This window comes from Podarcis pityusensis, assembly GCF_964106645.2.
Source record: "Podarcis pityusensis genome assembly, chromosome: 10".
NCBI lineage: Eukaryota > Metazoa > Chordata > Lepidosauria > Squamata > Lacertidae > Podarcis > Podarcis pityusensis.
This window is the reverse complement of record NC_138035.1, coordinates 50,865,185-50,880,683: the sequence shown is the minus strand read 5'-3', so window position 1 is coordinate 50,880,683 and position 15,499 is coordinate 50,865,185. Positions and strand designations below refer to the sequence as shown.

The window sequence follows — 15,499 nt, the reverse complement described above, 5'->3', positions numbered from 1 at the left end:
GGCTTGCTTCAAAGGAAGCGAGAGCGGTGGAAGTTCCCGGGTGACGTCGGTGGGCGGGGCGAGGGAAGGCGCGCGTCTGCATCTCCGGGCTCAGAAGCAGAGCCTTCGCTCGGCGGGTGAGAGATAGCTTGTTTTCTCGCTTTTCTCTTTCTTTCTTCTGAAGCGGTGCTGGGCTTATCTTTTATTCTTTAAAAATAGTTTTTATTGAGTTTTACATTTTTATATTCAATACGATCATCCTTATCACAGAAAAAAAGAGAGAGAGAAAAACAAATCCCCTGCTACCCCCCGGACTTCCCTCAACTTCCTCCTCTGGTTCTTTAAATATTTGTTTCTTCTGCTTATTCTACCTTAATTTGTAATCGTTTAGCTAAATATTATTGCATTTCTATCATTTTTATCCCCTGTTTCCCAAATAACATCTTACATTTTCTTATTTACCCAATTGGTACCTCTTAACCTTTATACTTGTTTTCTTAATCGTCAGTGTTTAGTCAAACCCTGCAAGCGAGTCTACTTCTTTACGGTGTTTCTGTATATACATCATATACGGTTCCCAGTCTTTTTAAAAGTCTCTGTTGTCTTTATGTGCTGGGCTTATTTGAGTCAGGTGCAATGCAGGGTAACTACCACTGTTTGGGTCTCTGACAGCTATGAACTCCCACCTAAAAACACTGATCCGGAAACGTCAAAAAGATAGGAACCTTCCTCGTTCTGTCCTCTCCTCACAACTTGCGCACAGGAAATGTTTTCTCATAATGCACCACAAGTTGGTAATGCCTTCATTCTACCACCTCTGCCCCCATTGCACACTTCCACAGGCTAGTTTATTATGGATGTGTGCACATCTAAAGCAGTGTCTCCCAAACTTGGGTCTCCAGCTGTTTCTGGACTACAGCTCCCATCATCCCTAGCTAGCAAGACCAGTGGTCAGGGATGATGGGAATCGCAGTCCGGGAGAACCCCAGCTTTGGGAAATGCCGAAGGAAAGCATGTCACTTCCCCACAAAAGAGTCCCGAGAACTGTAATTTAAGGGAGCTGAAGATGGTAGTTTTGTGAGTCTTTTTTAAAAAGTAACTGAGAGGGAAAAGAGTGTGATTTCATTGTCATAGGTGCCCAGCGAAGTTGGACACAAATATGACAGGTGGGTTTTAAACCCCCATGAAAACTCTACCATGCTGCCAGCTTTACATCTTCTAATAAGTCGTACGGTATTTGAAAGCAATCTCTTTCACATTTGTTAGGAATCGGAGATGAGCGACTGCCCTATAACGCCTTCAATGTGTGTGCGTTGCCTTGGCTATGGCATGATGAGGCAACTGGCTGATTTTATTGATCCGCAGGATGGATGGAAAAAATTAGCAGCAGATATAAAAGATCCCTCTGGCGCAAACATATACAGCCAACTGCACATAAGGTAGTGTACTGGTGACAAGGGTGTCTGTGTGTGCTTTTTTATCCTTATCTTGCAAAGCTAAGTAGGGTTTCAAATTGGATGGGGGACCGTGTGTTGAGATTCCTTCATTGCAGGGGGTTGGACTAGATGATCCTTGAGGTTCTTTTCAACTCTACAAGTTCTGTGATTGTATGGGTGTTGTCTTTTGACATGGAAAGTTTTAATATATGATATTGCACACTTTGCTGTTGACATATTTAGATTTTCTAACCCACCAGAAATTGGTTCAAGTGTCTACCAAGAGGGCCATTTTAGGGAGGGAAAGCTCCATTTGTGTAGCTTGTTCCAACTCCTTAAAAAATATTAGATATGCCGCATAAAGACAGATTAATATAGCTACAGAAAACAACTATATTAATCTGTCCATATATGCAATATCTAATACTTTAAGGAACCATTCTCTGGTAGTTAGGATTGAAGCATTCTTCAATGCTTTTGGCATTGAAGAATAACAATTCTAGCTGTTGAAATATTTCCCATCAAGTTTTTGCATTCTTTGTTTCATATATCTTTTGCTACAATTTAGCGTCATTATTTCATCACATCTTAAACTGATACTTGGTATATGCTATTTGTATAGCTTGAACCCAATAACTTTGACAGCTTACTTGATGGAGCATGTAACCATCATCTTTTAAGGCCAGCACCCTCACTGTAGTTAGAGTTTTTCATTGCAGTCACAGCTGAGTTCTTAATGTGGTGGCCCTGTTCATCCCATATACTGCCAGACATCCTTTTGGATGTCAGAGCATCCAGCTCTTCATGCACTAATGTGTCTATCAACTGAGCTATCCAGCTATCGTATCATAAGCTTGCACCAAAGCCATATTTGAAGTGAAATATATCATGCAAGCTACATTGCTGTTGACATATTAGCTTTTGAACTTTGTGGCTAAAAATTAATATTCTGTGTATCATTTTTTGCAATCTTTTTTCAAAATTAATTTGATTTTTCTCTTCTTTTTTAAAAAGGCGTTTCGAAGCATTAAAACAAGTAGGAAAGAGCCCCACTTGTGAATTGCTTTTTGACTGGGGGACACAAAATTGCACTGTTGGTGATCTAGTAGACTTGCTAATCAGGAATCACTTCTTCGCAGCAGCCAAACTTTTGATTCCAGGTAATTTTGGTCTTCACGGTGTCTCTGGCATGTATTCAAAGGGGAGGTATGGTGGTGTTCTTATGTCTTTTAGATGGTGGCTTTTAATAATTGTCTTTCAGGTGAGCATCTTTTCATGTAGCCATTTGTGAAATCCTTAATTTGGTTAATAGCTGAGAAAGACGTATAAAGCACTCCTCTTTTCTGAAAAGGATCTTCAACTTGGGTCAGGAGGAACTCTGGTAGAAATCCAAGTAGGCCTGTAGCCACACCAGAAACACAGTTGGAGCTATGGATATGTAGCACCACCAGAAAACTATTAAAAATCTGACAAACATATATCCCACTTATTTATATCATGCAAGCCAAATTGTGATGACTGGGCCCTGAAAGGCATTCTAAAATACGCTGAATCATGTCACAAAAACTTAGTCTCCTTGTGCTCCTGAAATGCAAGGTTTTTCTGGGATATTCCAACTTTTTACATATTGGCATAACCCTAGATTGTTTCACACGGGCAACCACCACAAGGGAAGGCACTTTTTATTGATGCACAACATTATTGCTGCAGGTGAAGCTGGAACATGGTGCATTGCCTTCCTTACTAGTCCAAAACTGATACAGAAATTGGATTCTGTGTTGTTTTTGGTGATGTCTCTGTGCCCCAAAGTGTGAACAGATGCAACCTTAAGACATTGTGGAGATAAAGGAGTCCAGTGCACTATTAAGCCGTGACTCTTCTGTTTGTTGGTACAGAACAGCTTTCAGCAAGCTGTTTCCCACCTAAAACCTGTTTTGACTGTTTTATATTTTATGGCAGATTCCATGAGGACAACAGACACTACAGTGCCCTTATCTTTACAAGAAACTACGTGTTTGAATGAAAAAGAAAATCAAGTGGCACCTGTATTGCCTCTCTTGGTTCCAGATAAAGGGAGCCTAACTTCAGTTTCTTGCAGCCCAAGTACAAAAGAGAGTTGCTTGCCTCTTAATGATTCAGGTAGGCAATTATTCCTTCTATCACTCCCCTCCTGCCTTTCAGTCCAGTCCATTATGTATTGTAGAACATGATATTAAAGGGACCCCTGACCATTAGGTCCAGTCGTGGCCGACTCTGGGGTTGTGGCGCTCATCTCGCTTTATTGGCCGAGGGAGCCAGCGTACAACTTCCAGGTCATGTGGCCAGCATGACTAAGCCGCTTCTGGTGAACCAGAGCAGCGCACGAAAACACCGTTTACCTTCCCGCTGGAGTGGTACCTATTTATCTACTTCCACTTGATGTGCTTTCGAACTGCTAGGTTGGCAGGAGCAGGGACTGAGCAACGGGAGCTCACCCCGTCGCGGGGATTTGAACCGCCGACCTTCTGATCGGCAAGTCCTAGGCTCTGTGGTTTAACCCACAGTGCCACCCGTGTCCCTGAACGCGATATTAGGGGACGTAACATCAACGACATGCAAAGCTGAGGTGAAGATTAGGGTTGCCATATGACCTGAATTTCCCAGACATAGCCGAGATTTAGCTGGAAACAGTGTCCTGGCAGAAATCACTGGAATGTTTGGGAAAATCTGGACGTATGGCAACCCATGTCGGAAGTGTAGATTTTGGTGAATTTCCTTAAAAATAGCTCCAAAAAACCCTTAAAAATAAAGCACAGCAATTGTTTTGTCCAGATTTTCACTTTTTGAAATATGGCAACCAATATTTAAACCAGATTAAGGGACATTGAAGAGTAAAACAACAAGTTATCTGTAAATAAAATTTTCTCCCCCAAGTTCTATGGTTTGAATACAACAGATAACAGGGTCATTTATATTTCAAAATTAATAATTCCAGTCCCACGCAGGGACTTTATGTTAGCCCGACTGAATGTTTTTTTCCTCATCTTTTGTCAAGGATAGATATTTAAACATCCCCAGAAACGATAGACACTGTGGATGTTCTTTGAATGTGCCAGAAACTGTAGAACATTCTTTACTACTGTCCATTGTACAACCAGCTATGCAAACCCTTTTTGGGTAGACTTAATATCACAGGACAATGAAAATATCAGATTCTATCTGTCTGACATTAACCCGGAAGTAACTGCAAGGGTGGCTGAGTTTTTGTCAATAGTATCTCTTAGAGTGGTGAATGGCACTATTTAGCAGAAAGAAACCCCAATGAAAATCCTCGTTATTGCGTATTTTACATGGCTGTTTTTGTATATAAAATTTTATATATGGATGTTTTATGATGGCCTATATAAACCAAATAAAGGTTTGGTGAAGTAAGTAAATATGGCAGCTGTAACAGACTAGGCAGGTATATAAATCCAGAGTAGTTTACTCAAGATGATTGCCTCCTAGGCAGTTCCAGGGAGGAGGGGCAAGGGGCAAGTGGTCTCTTTACCGGCTGGATCTTAACGTTTTAACTACTACTATAGCATTGTTTTAAGCAACCTGCTGTCAAAATATGCCAAATTTCCATTCTGAAATAAAATGTTGGAATTTTTTTTCCCCACCTTCCTTTGCTAACCAACCTATTTGCTTAAAGATATCTTTACTCATGGCCAGTGAGGTTGGGTGGCAAATCGCTCCCCCCCCCCCATGGAAAAGTTTTTGTTTCAGAAGCAAATTAGAAGCAGCAAGCAGAAGCGAGTTGCAAATTCAGTATTTGGCAAGCATGGCAGTTTTCAGGTGTTTATCTTTTGTTTACTAAATACAAGTAAAACAAACACATTAAACTAGATCACTTTCTGGGGCATCAGAAATTCTTCCAGTGTGAGCAGAAGAGTTTCCGATTTTAAAAAAACCCCTCTGGTCACTGCTTGTAGCTAGCGAGTTGCAAACTTTTTCTGGGGTGGAAAACTGTTTTTCTGTCGAGGAGCACATATGCCTGGGGCTAATCTGTTTGGGGCTGCATGCTGAAGCAGGTGGGGCACCTGTGGTCTCTCTGCTACTTTCTTTGCCGCCTATTTCTCCCTTGTTCCTACCTGCATGAAACCAGGCTGAGCGTTTCATAAAGCCCTGAGTCACAGATTGCTCTCCTTTGACTTATACAGCCTTGCATAAGAATAGCTAACTGATCTTCATCTTGCTTTCTCTCCACCTTTTGCTGGCATCTCCTGAAAAGCAAAGACAAATCTCTGTAAGGTAAATAAATCATGGCAAGATTTGTGGTGCTGGGATTTGAATTTTTTTCTTTTTTTAAAATCCTGCTGGGTCCCCACCCCCATAAAAATTTGAATTTGAGATCTCCACTCACATTTCTTCTCTTTCAGTATTGCAGAGCTTTTCGTTTGATAAACTGAGAAGTCTTACGAATAACTTTGATGATCGAACTGTGTCGGCTGGTGGCAACAAGATTGGCGAAGGAGGTTTTGGAGTGGTGTACAAAGGATGCATTAATGGCAGAACAGTGGCAGTGAAAAAACTTACTTCTGTAGGTTTCCTGTTACTATGTATATCATCATTTGCACTGTGAATTATCTTTTCTCTCTCTCTCTCAAAGTGTAAGCAAAATTGAGGCATGAAAATGGCCAGAAAACCATGCGATGAGGCACCCTATGTATCACACATCTATCATATAACATTTAAGAGCAGAGCAGAGGAAGTATTGCAAATTTGGGGGCTTATTATGCATTTTTTGTCATAAATCCGATAAAGAATAATATTTTACTGTGAAATCCTACTCACAAGCAAGCCCTATTGAATTCAGTGGGGCTTACTCATATGCAGTCTAAACATGCCCCTTCGTGTAAACTTGTTGTTATCACTTGCACCCCAGAGTATTTTTCTTTTCTTTTTTGGCCCCTTGGTGTCCTGGACTCATTTGGGAGGAAGGTGTGAGATAGAAATAGGAAACAAATAACTATTGCATAAAAGTGATGGTGGAATAACTCCCAGCACACTCTAGATCCTTGAGGGTAGGGAGATTGCTTGTGTATTTTCCCCCCATTGTGGCTCCTTGCTTGTGGAATTCTCCCACCGGTCAGTTAGCTTCTAGGTTGCTTGTTAACAAAGATGCTAATGAGTTCACTTGCAGTTGGGTTTCAAAGGCTCAGAGCTAGCTTTCCCTACTGCTGTATTTCTATTGATGCACCTCATTGAATATCTCTGAGCAATACCTGGAAGATACAGAAAACCTTGAGGGCCTGGCTCTGGATACCACCCTATTTGCCACTGTTAAGTACAAAGCTCATTATGTGGTTGGCCTAGAACCGGTCTGCTTCCCATTAACCTCCCATTATTTTAAATGTCATTATAGGTGACCGATGTAAGTATCGAAGACCTGAAAAAGCAGTTCGAACAAGAAATCAGCATTATGGCAGAGTAAGTTGTGAGCGGTTTCCCCCCCTCTATACAACCACAACCAAAATCTTAGCACAAGATCCAGCTCCCTACCATTCCCCAGTTCTGACTGCTTATTTTACAGAAAAAATAATAATGCATTCTGGGGTTAAAGATGTGCATAGCGCCTCGTGTACTTTGATCCTCACTATTTTGAGCACTGTCTGGCAGTGGCCCTCCAGGATTTTGGAAAGGAATTTTTCCCATCCGTGCGCGGAAATTCCAAGGATCAAACCCAGAAGCTTTTGCATGCCTGTGCTCTGCCACTGAATTGTGCATGAAAGCAAACTATTGGCATCAAATAAACTTACCGTATGTAGTTTGTGTTACTGAAATCGTTGATCAAGATTATGTCTAGGTTCATTGGAGCCCTCTAATTCCTAACCTTTCAGAACAGTAAATACGAAAACCCAGACTAATAAGGCCGTTGGTTTGTTTTTGTCACAGATGTCAGCACGAGAACCTAGTAGAATTGCTTGGATTCTCAAATGACTCCGATCAGCCTTGCCTTGTTTATGCTTATATGCCTAATGGCTCATTGCTTGACAGACTAGCTTGCCTGGTAAGTGAAATACTTGCTTATTGTCGATGCCTCTTTGAAACTGCTAAACTGAGAGGGGGAAACTGAAATATCTGGAATCTATTGTAGATGTGAAGTATCTGATCACAAGGACCTCTTTCCCTTGCAGGCCTCTCCTATTGATTGTGATGAAGGATAGCTCTGAATGTGCAAAGATATTTGTGTACAGAGCTACGTTTTAATACAGTGGCAAGGGCAGCCTTTGTAGACAGAAGCTTTGTAGACAGTATAAACTGGAGCACATGATATTTCACATTTTGCAAAGCTGGTTACTTGAAACAAGAACATCAGGCAAATATTATTTGGTGGCACTGATTGGTTTTCCTCTTATCACTGTGTATATCACTGGTATGATGTCAATCATCTTTTCATTGTTTACTTTGGCACAATATTATTCCATTTTGAGGGGCGATCAGCTTCATTTTCTTAAGAAGGTTATGGTGTTAGCTTTAAAGAGGAAAACTTCTGTGTTTTGGTCTGGTTTGGATAGTTTTATACTGCATTGGGTTCAGGGTTATGTGAATGAGCCTGCTTGGGCTTATGCTCCTCCTTTTCATCTGAGATGGCCACAGTGAGCAGGTCAGAAGCTTTGACTTCCTGTTTTAAACTAACCTAGAATTTATGGTTGTGTCCAAACTAAGGAGAAGTCTGATTAATTCAAACCATGGTTTGTTGAACAAAGCCATGGCTCAGTGAACCATAGTGCTAACTAGTCTGGTCACAATTCTAGTTTATTTAACACAAACCTTGAAAGTGTCCAATTTCCTTCCAGCAGTACTGAACAAGGATGAGAGAGGGAGGGGCATGGGAGCCCCATTAGGCTCTTTCATGCGATAGATGAATGCAAAGGCCCAGGAGATGAATGTGATATTATTATTATTATTATTATTATTATTATTATTATTTGTTGTTGTTGTTGTTCACTCGTAGCCGAGTAAGATTGTCTTCCATGAACACGGTCTTAACAGTGAGTCCATAAGTGACTGTGAAAGGCAATTCTGGATCCACACAACCTTCCACAGTGGGGACATAGGTTTCCGGGTGGGAGTCATTTTGCGGTGAGGGTTTGCCAAATGTGCCTTCCTCGTAGCACGTTTCTCCCTTTCATCCTGAGTTTGAGCGTCTTCAAAACCCATGCCACCTTTGGTAAAGGCTGTTCTCCAATTGGAGCGCTTGCAGGCCAGTGTTTCCCAATTGTTGGTGTTTATACTACATTTTTAAAGATTTGCCTTGAGAGAGTCCTTGAACCTCTTTTGTTGACCACCAGCATTAAGCTTGCCATTTTTAAGTTCAGAATAGAGTAGTTGCTTTGGAAGGCAATAATCAGGTATCCACATAACATGACCAGTCCAGCGAAGTTGAAGAATCATTGCTTCAACACTTCGATATTCTAGGCCTCTCTGCCTTGAAATATTGACTCACTTCCACTCTCCACTTGTTTTTAAGGATAACACGGCACCAATTCCTTGGGAAACAAGATGTAAGATTGCTTATGGGGCATCCAATGGAATCTGTTTTTTACATGAAAATAACCACATTCACCGGGATGTTAAAAGGTAAAATCTAAAAAAACTAATTATTGCACTAAGGACAGATAGTTCCATCTTTGTTTTGTCAGTATTCTTCAAACATGCTTTTTAAATTAAAAAAAAACACAAAAACATTTATGGTGATTTGCGGACAGGGCAATATTTGTGTTCTACATTTATCTTGACACTGAATAGAAGAAGGCAACAGTGTAAAGATAATTGTTGCTGGGTGTGTGGTTGTTTATGTCAGAGGCTTAGTGCTGTCCAGCTGGCCATAGATAAGACTCCGGGCTCCCAGCCAGTTCCAAACAATTGATTTATTTGACAAAGTTCAAACGTACATCTCCAGCGTTTCCATTAACCTCCTTCCCCTTGTGTGCAGTTGCTCCCTCTAATGTTACTTCCTCCTTTTCCGCACCCAGCATGCAAGTCTGCGAAAACTCCTCCCCTTACTTCCTCTGTGTACAGCATGACTTGTCCCAGGCTCATCCTCCTCCCCCTCTACGTCAGACTGACTCTCAGACGACAAGCTGCTGATAATCTCTTTAGGCTCTCTATAACTGCTGGTTTCTGTCCTTTCATCTTTTCCCGTTTGCCTCTTCCTGACAGTTTAGTAGAGAAAAGCGTTTTGGATGTGGCCATAATTCTCTTTTATCCCGCAAACTACAAGCATGGAATAACAATGAAACCTGGAGCATTAGCTAAAAATACAGCTCCCACCTTACTTTTCATTTGATTATTGCAGCACCATCTCCTTGAGAAGGAGTGTTGAAGAACCTAACAGAATTCAGTCCCCTTTTTCTGTTTATGTTTTTCAGTGCAAATATCTTACTTACTGAGAACTTTGTGGCGAAACTGTCTGACTTCGGACTTGCAAGGGCTTCAGTAAGGTTGACGCACACTATCCTAACGGACAGAATTGTCGGAACAGCAGCCTACATGGCCCCAGAAGCTTTGCGTGGGGAGATAACCCCGAAATCTGATATCTTCAGCTTTGGCGTGGTGAGTGAAAAAACACCGAAAAGTTATTTGGAAGCTAATATATATGAGAGTAGTGCTATTAATATATGCAAGGCTAGTAGTCTGATAATAGGCAGGTTCAGCAAAGGGAGTATCAGCTGCCTTGGGATCAATTGTTGAAGGAAGGCATAACAACCCTTTCTTTAAAACCTTTCCTTGCACAAGGTTTTTCATTGAGTGGTTCTGTGCACTGGTTTCTTATAGTAGTTCATGATGTGCATTTCACTTTTTTTGTTTTTTGTTCTTGTTTTCTGATTATCTTTCTTTTAGGTGTTACTTGAAATAATAACTGGACTTACTCCTGTGGACGAAAACCGGGACCCCCAATTATTGGTAATTTCTTCTTCTAGAAATACGTTTAGAATAAATACACATTGCATTTTTCAGCAAACTAGAAGTTAGCTGCTGTGTCAAGTCTGTCTACAGCATCAAAAGACCGTGACTTAGGTTAAAACAAGAATTCTGGCAGGAGCTGACATTGACTAGAATGTCAGTGAATCTACCACCATTGTCTTGTTGTAATTAAAGTGTGTTACTACAACATCTGCATGAGCATGCAACTAGAGCCAAGGACTACACGTTGGGATCTCTTTAACTAAAGTCATGTAGCACTAGGGCAAAACACTTGTTTTTTCCAGGAGAGGGATTAAGCAACAGAACAACAAGCCAGAGTTGGTTACAGAATATGGGCAGCATTCAGATCAAACTGATGGGAGGAGAAGTATATAAAGAGGAACCATTGATATGGGGCGGGGGGGGGGGGGCGGAATAAAAAGTGACTACCCTCTCTTTCTGTCTTGGCTTGTGTGAATGTGGCAGAGACTTTATGGTTCCTCCTCCTTGGGCTTATCTTCCCTCCCAGCCTTCATAGTCCTGCTCTTCCTCTGATGCTATTTCTGCTTCCAAACAGCTGTCTATCAAAGAGGAAATTGAAGATGAAGAAAAGACGATTCAAGATTACGTTGATGAAAAGATGAGCAGCTGGAATATTGCATCAATTGAACAGATGTATTCAGTTGCATGCCAGTGTCTGCACGAAAAAAAGAACAGGAGGCCAGATAGTAAGACGGTACCAGGATATTTTTATGCTCTTGTCCTTTGTATGGCTTTTGAGAGTGTGTTTACATTTGGCGAGTGTGAATTTATATTTCTGCTTCCCTTGCAGGTCAGACAACACTTGCAAGACCTGCTGGCTGAGTAAGGTCTCTCCTGTGCTGTGACTTAAAAGCAAGTCCATTGACGTACTGAGGCCTTGTGACCACTCTGTTCCCTAAGGTGTAAAAAACTAGACACAACACAGGATATTGGTTTGGGATCAAATAAGGCCACAACTTTATTGGTTACAGATGTGAGGTTTGTCCATAGGCATTGGGATAAGCAACTGCACGTCACTCCCACTCGCTGGGAGTGTTTCTAAGGGTGAAGCTGGGGGGGGTGCCCTAGGACCTAGGTCAAATCAGGGTACCCCCCAAGCACTTCCCGTTGGAGGAGTGGTATGACCTATGCCCCCGCCTGGGCATCGGGCAGGAGCTCTTCCTTCTGGATCCTTTTAACAGGATACCCTTACCTGTGGAGGGGTAGGCAGAGGCTACAGCCTCCCCTCCAAACAATACTAGGTTTACCCAATGCCTATCCGCCTTACGAAGTTGTGACGCTTCCTATGAGGTGGGCGAAAACCCAAATGGTGATGCCAATTAGCTAAGTGGGGGAAATTCCTGCCCGGCCCTTGAAAATTAGGCCACTGATATTGTCCATAGCAAGGTCAAACCATCCCTGAAAAACCCTAATCTGAGAGAGGGAGGGTGGGAGGACCGGTGCGGCAAGAGAAAGGCTGAAAGGCCCCACCAGCCAGACATTTAAACTTCCCCTGGGCACAGCACAAAGGGTCATGATTGGTCGGTTGGTCCTACGCCCAGGGGAATGCCCATTAACACCTACCGCCATGGGTCCATTTGGCAGGGATACGATCTGGCCTGCGATAGGCCAGTTTTCCAGGGCCTGCCTGCAAAGCCGCCCACCTGATAAGGGGGCAAATGGATTAGATGCTAATTTTACATTTGTGTTCCTGTGCCGTTGCTTACAATTCCATAGAATTCTTTAAAAAGGGAATGTTATTTTGAGGCCCGGTTACTTTGTCATGGATCTTGGACTGTACAAGAGGGACACCTTTTTGACAACCTTATGTGTATGCTGTTGTCCTTGCAAACTTATTGCCCTCAATTCTGCCTGCCTGCAGCTTGGAGAACACCACTGTAGGTTTGGCTCCTTCTCACTCGGTGGCCATACCCCATAGCAGAAATCCAGGAGTCGATACATTCCTTAAGCATCTCTGCTACAAATCTGAAATGTTTCTGTATGAGCAGCTTTCTGATCCACCTTGTTCTAAGCTCTTGTGTGACACTCCAATAACAAGAAGGTGCAAGAGCTGCACTATTACATGAAAATCCACGCTAGCAGTTTCCTGGTTTCCTGTTGGCCTCTATTTGACTAAAACTGCTTAAGAAAGTTGTCTGCAGCCAACTTGTCAATCTTGATTCCCCCCCCCCCCCTTGAAAACTATAGCTGTTGGAGCCCATCTTCCAGACTTGCCAGTGTGCCTAATCAAAAGTAAATGGAATCAAAGAGGAATTGGGTATACTTGCTGCTTCTGTAATTGATTTCTGAAATAATAGCTTAACACATGCAAACAACTAATAATAAAAATGAACAGCTGGGATGGTCAAACAGCTTGATGCTGGGATGGTACTGTAGCTTCCCAGTCCCCACTTTCAAACTATATAAAAACAATTGCTGATGGTTTTAATTGGGCAACTTATTCCGATTTGTGCCAGATGCAGAAACGAGGCCATTTTTAGCAGTTCTACCAATGGCAATTGCAGTCTGACTTTAAAAGGGAGCAAAGCAAACTTGGTGAGATGAAACAGAATAAGCAAAAGCTGCCTGTAGCGCGGGCAAGTAGATCTCTAAGCTGTTCTCCTGTGGAAAAAAGCAGCAGCTAATGAGGCTGCCGTTCGCATAGCTCAAGCCATATAAAAGCAAGTGAAACAGGGGTGCCTAGAGCAACAGTTTAGCGAGAGCTAGGACTGCATGGTCCAACACACTCGGCATCCCGTGCCAGGTGAAAAATCCATTTTGTAAGCTGCACAAATGTGCTTGAGCCTTTGCCAACCTTGTTAAGTGGAGGAAGTGGCAATGATACGTGTCTGCTATGAACAATCCAGATTTGTATATACCTGTGCTTCTGGTTCGGGGATTTTTACCAGGCTTGCAAGCATGCAGGCTATACTGAATTCATGGTCTAAAAGATATTTTTGAAAAGGCTATGCTAATATTCAGGAAGTGCTAAGCTCCTTGCCAAATTACGTGCTCCAGCTGTGACCTAAACGGCACTGTTGGCTCATGAAGCCAAAGCCAATCTTTCTCAAGAAGTATATTTTGCAGTTCTCATGGGAACCATGAAACTCTGAACCTGTTCCGCCATTGTATTTTTGCCAGCATAAAGCCACATAGGCATACAAAGATAACCGCAGAGTATGTGAATTGCCCTCTTTTTCTTCTTCTTCTTTTTTGCACCATTGTGCCTTCTGAAGAGTGCTAGAGAATCAATCCTACTTATGATGGCACGTCAACTTGGACTATCAAACAACCATTTTGTGCTGTCAAACAACGCTGCTACCCTTTTCTAAGATGGAAGACACCATCCGCACCATGGACATTGTATTTTCTTTTTCAGATCCTGTATTTTCTTTTTCAGCTCTTGTTTCTACTTAATGCATATGATGAGTTTGAGATACAGTATATTCATGAGACAATGACTCGAGAGCCTTTATAAATTCAAAGTAGGTGGTGAAATAATTCATTTATTCAGCCAGAAGATAACATCTAAAAGATGAACATAAGTACCTATAATCAAAATCAGTTTATTCAGTACATTAGTCTAACTGCATATATCTTTTTCCAAGTAAGTTTTTTTCATAAATTATTTTGCTAAATTTTTCTAATATATTCACTGCCCATCTCCTAGTATGTTAATATTTAATTAACAGACACTCAGGGTTGATCAGTGTAGAATAAATTTCATCCCTGGCATGCTTTCCTAGTAGATTTTATTTTGGTCTGGCGACTCATTGATTATAGCATGATGATGTGTCTGCCTATAACCCCACTTCTGAAGATACATCAGGTGAGAAATTACAGGGCAGAAACTCAACATTGCAGTGGGTGAAATGATGCACTTATCGTGCCTTTGTAAATACATGCAGGCAGTGGAGAACAGCACAGAGAAGAGCAGAAGCCTCATAAAGAGAACTGCAAGACCTCAAGGAACGACACTCTCCATATGAACCTACCTGGACCCTGAGATCATCTTCTGAGGCCCTTCTTCATGTGCCTCCTTCATAAGAGGTCCAGCGGGTGGCAACACAAGAACTGGCCTTCTCTGCAGTGGCTTCCTGTTTGTGGAATGATCTCCCCAAGGAGGTTTGCCTGTTGCCTTCGTTATACACCTTGAGATGCCAGGCAGAAACATTCCTTTTTATCCAGGTCTATCCTTTTAAATATGCTTGGGGGAGGGAAGATTGGGGAGTTATTGTTTTGTTTTTTTCTTGTTCTTGTTGTGTATTTTTGTCTTGTATTTCTGTGCTGTGCACTGCCCTGGGATCTACAGATGAAGGGTGGTATACAAGTTTAATAAATGATAATAATGTATTTGGGGCCAGAGAGGAAGGTGAGTTTTTTTCATCACTGGACTAGCCTAGAACACACGTCACAAGGGGTAGTGCAGCAGTGGGGAATCTGGGCCCATTTAGACCTGGCAGAAGTCCTGCATGAAGTGGCGCTGGTGTGGATTTTTGGGGCGAGGGCAAAGAGATGATCCTTTTCAGTAGTCAGGATCCACTGAAATGTTGTGCTTGGAAAGCAGTTCTCTTTGTTCCACTGTCACAGTGACAGGAAAGAGGAAAGGCCCTCACCCGACCCCTATCATATCGTGCAGTCACCTGGCCCTGCCCTTTGCAGTCTGACCCACTTGGCTATTTTCAGAATAACGTTTCCCTAATGGTTAACTGCAGCCACATTTCATGCACTCCATGCTCCTGCTAAAACAGCCTCTTAGATTCCTTGAATTACCCTTCTACAGCAGTTTTCTTGGTGCAAGAATGCTAACGCCTGCTTATCTTGAGAAGATAAGAACTAAGAACAATGTGCTATTTGTCACGGGCTGCAAAAGACAAAAGTATTAGGGTTCGACGTGGGATGCTCAGTTACAAATCATCTCCTTTGTACACCGTTTGTTCCATGGAAAAGATTAGCAATAGTTATGCAGTTAAAATATGTCTGCTTAATCTGCAGCAATACACTATGCAAAACTGTCTAGTGATGCATGTGTTAAAATATGCAATAGAAGGCACATTTCGGGGGTTTTCCCATTCTGTTTTAAACCAAGGAGCCTATGCCATTTTTCATTTGCGGCAGTTCCATGTTGCCGA

At 42.0% G+C, this 15,499-nt stretch overlaps 1 protein-coding gene across 6 annotated transcripts; it reads left to right on the top strand.

The window, feature by feature from the left end:
* Positions 1-33: 33 nt before the first annotated feature.
* On the top strand, positions 34-14,720 carry IRAK4 (interleukin 1 receptor associated kinase 4). 6 transcript variants are annotated; one of them, XM_081022365.1, is made up of 14 exons: positions 34-116; positions 1,246-1,418; positions 2,430-2,575; positions 3,375-3,554; positions 5,816-5,976; positions 6,802-6,866; positions 7,332-7,446; positions 8,911-9,020; positions 9,812-9,995; positions 10,284-10,346; positions 10,924-11,082; positions 11,179-11,210; positions 12,576-12,620; positions 14,276-14,720. In XM_081022365.1, the coding sequence occupies exons 2-14, from the start codon at positions 1,255-1,257 to the stop codon at positions 14,313-14,315; spliced, it is 1,464 nt and encodes a 487-aa protein (XP_080878491.1). In that variant the 5' UTR covers positions 34-116; positions 1,246-1,254; the 3' UTR covers positions 14,316-14,720. The 6 variants fall into 6 exon arrangements, 2 of the variants coding, with proteins under 2 accessions (XP_080878491.1, XP_080878492.1); XR_013990913.1 differs by having other exon boundaries at positions 10,924-11,288; XM_081022366.1 differs by lacking the exon at positions 12,576-12,620.
* Positions 14,721-15,499: the final 779 nt, after the last annotated feature.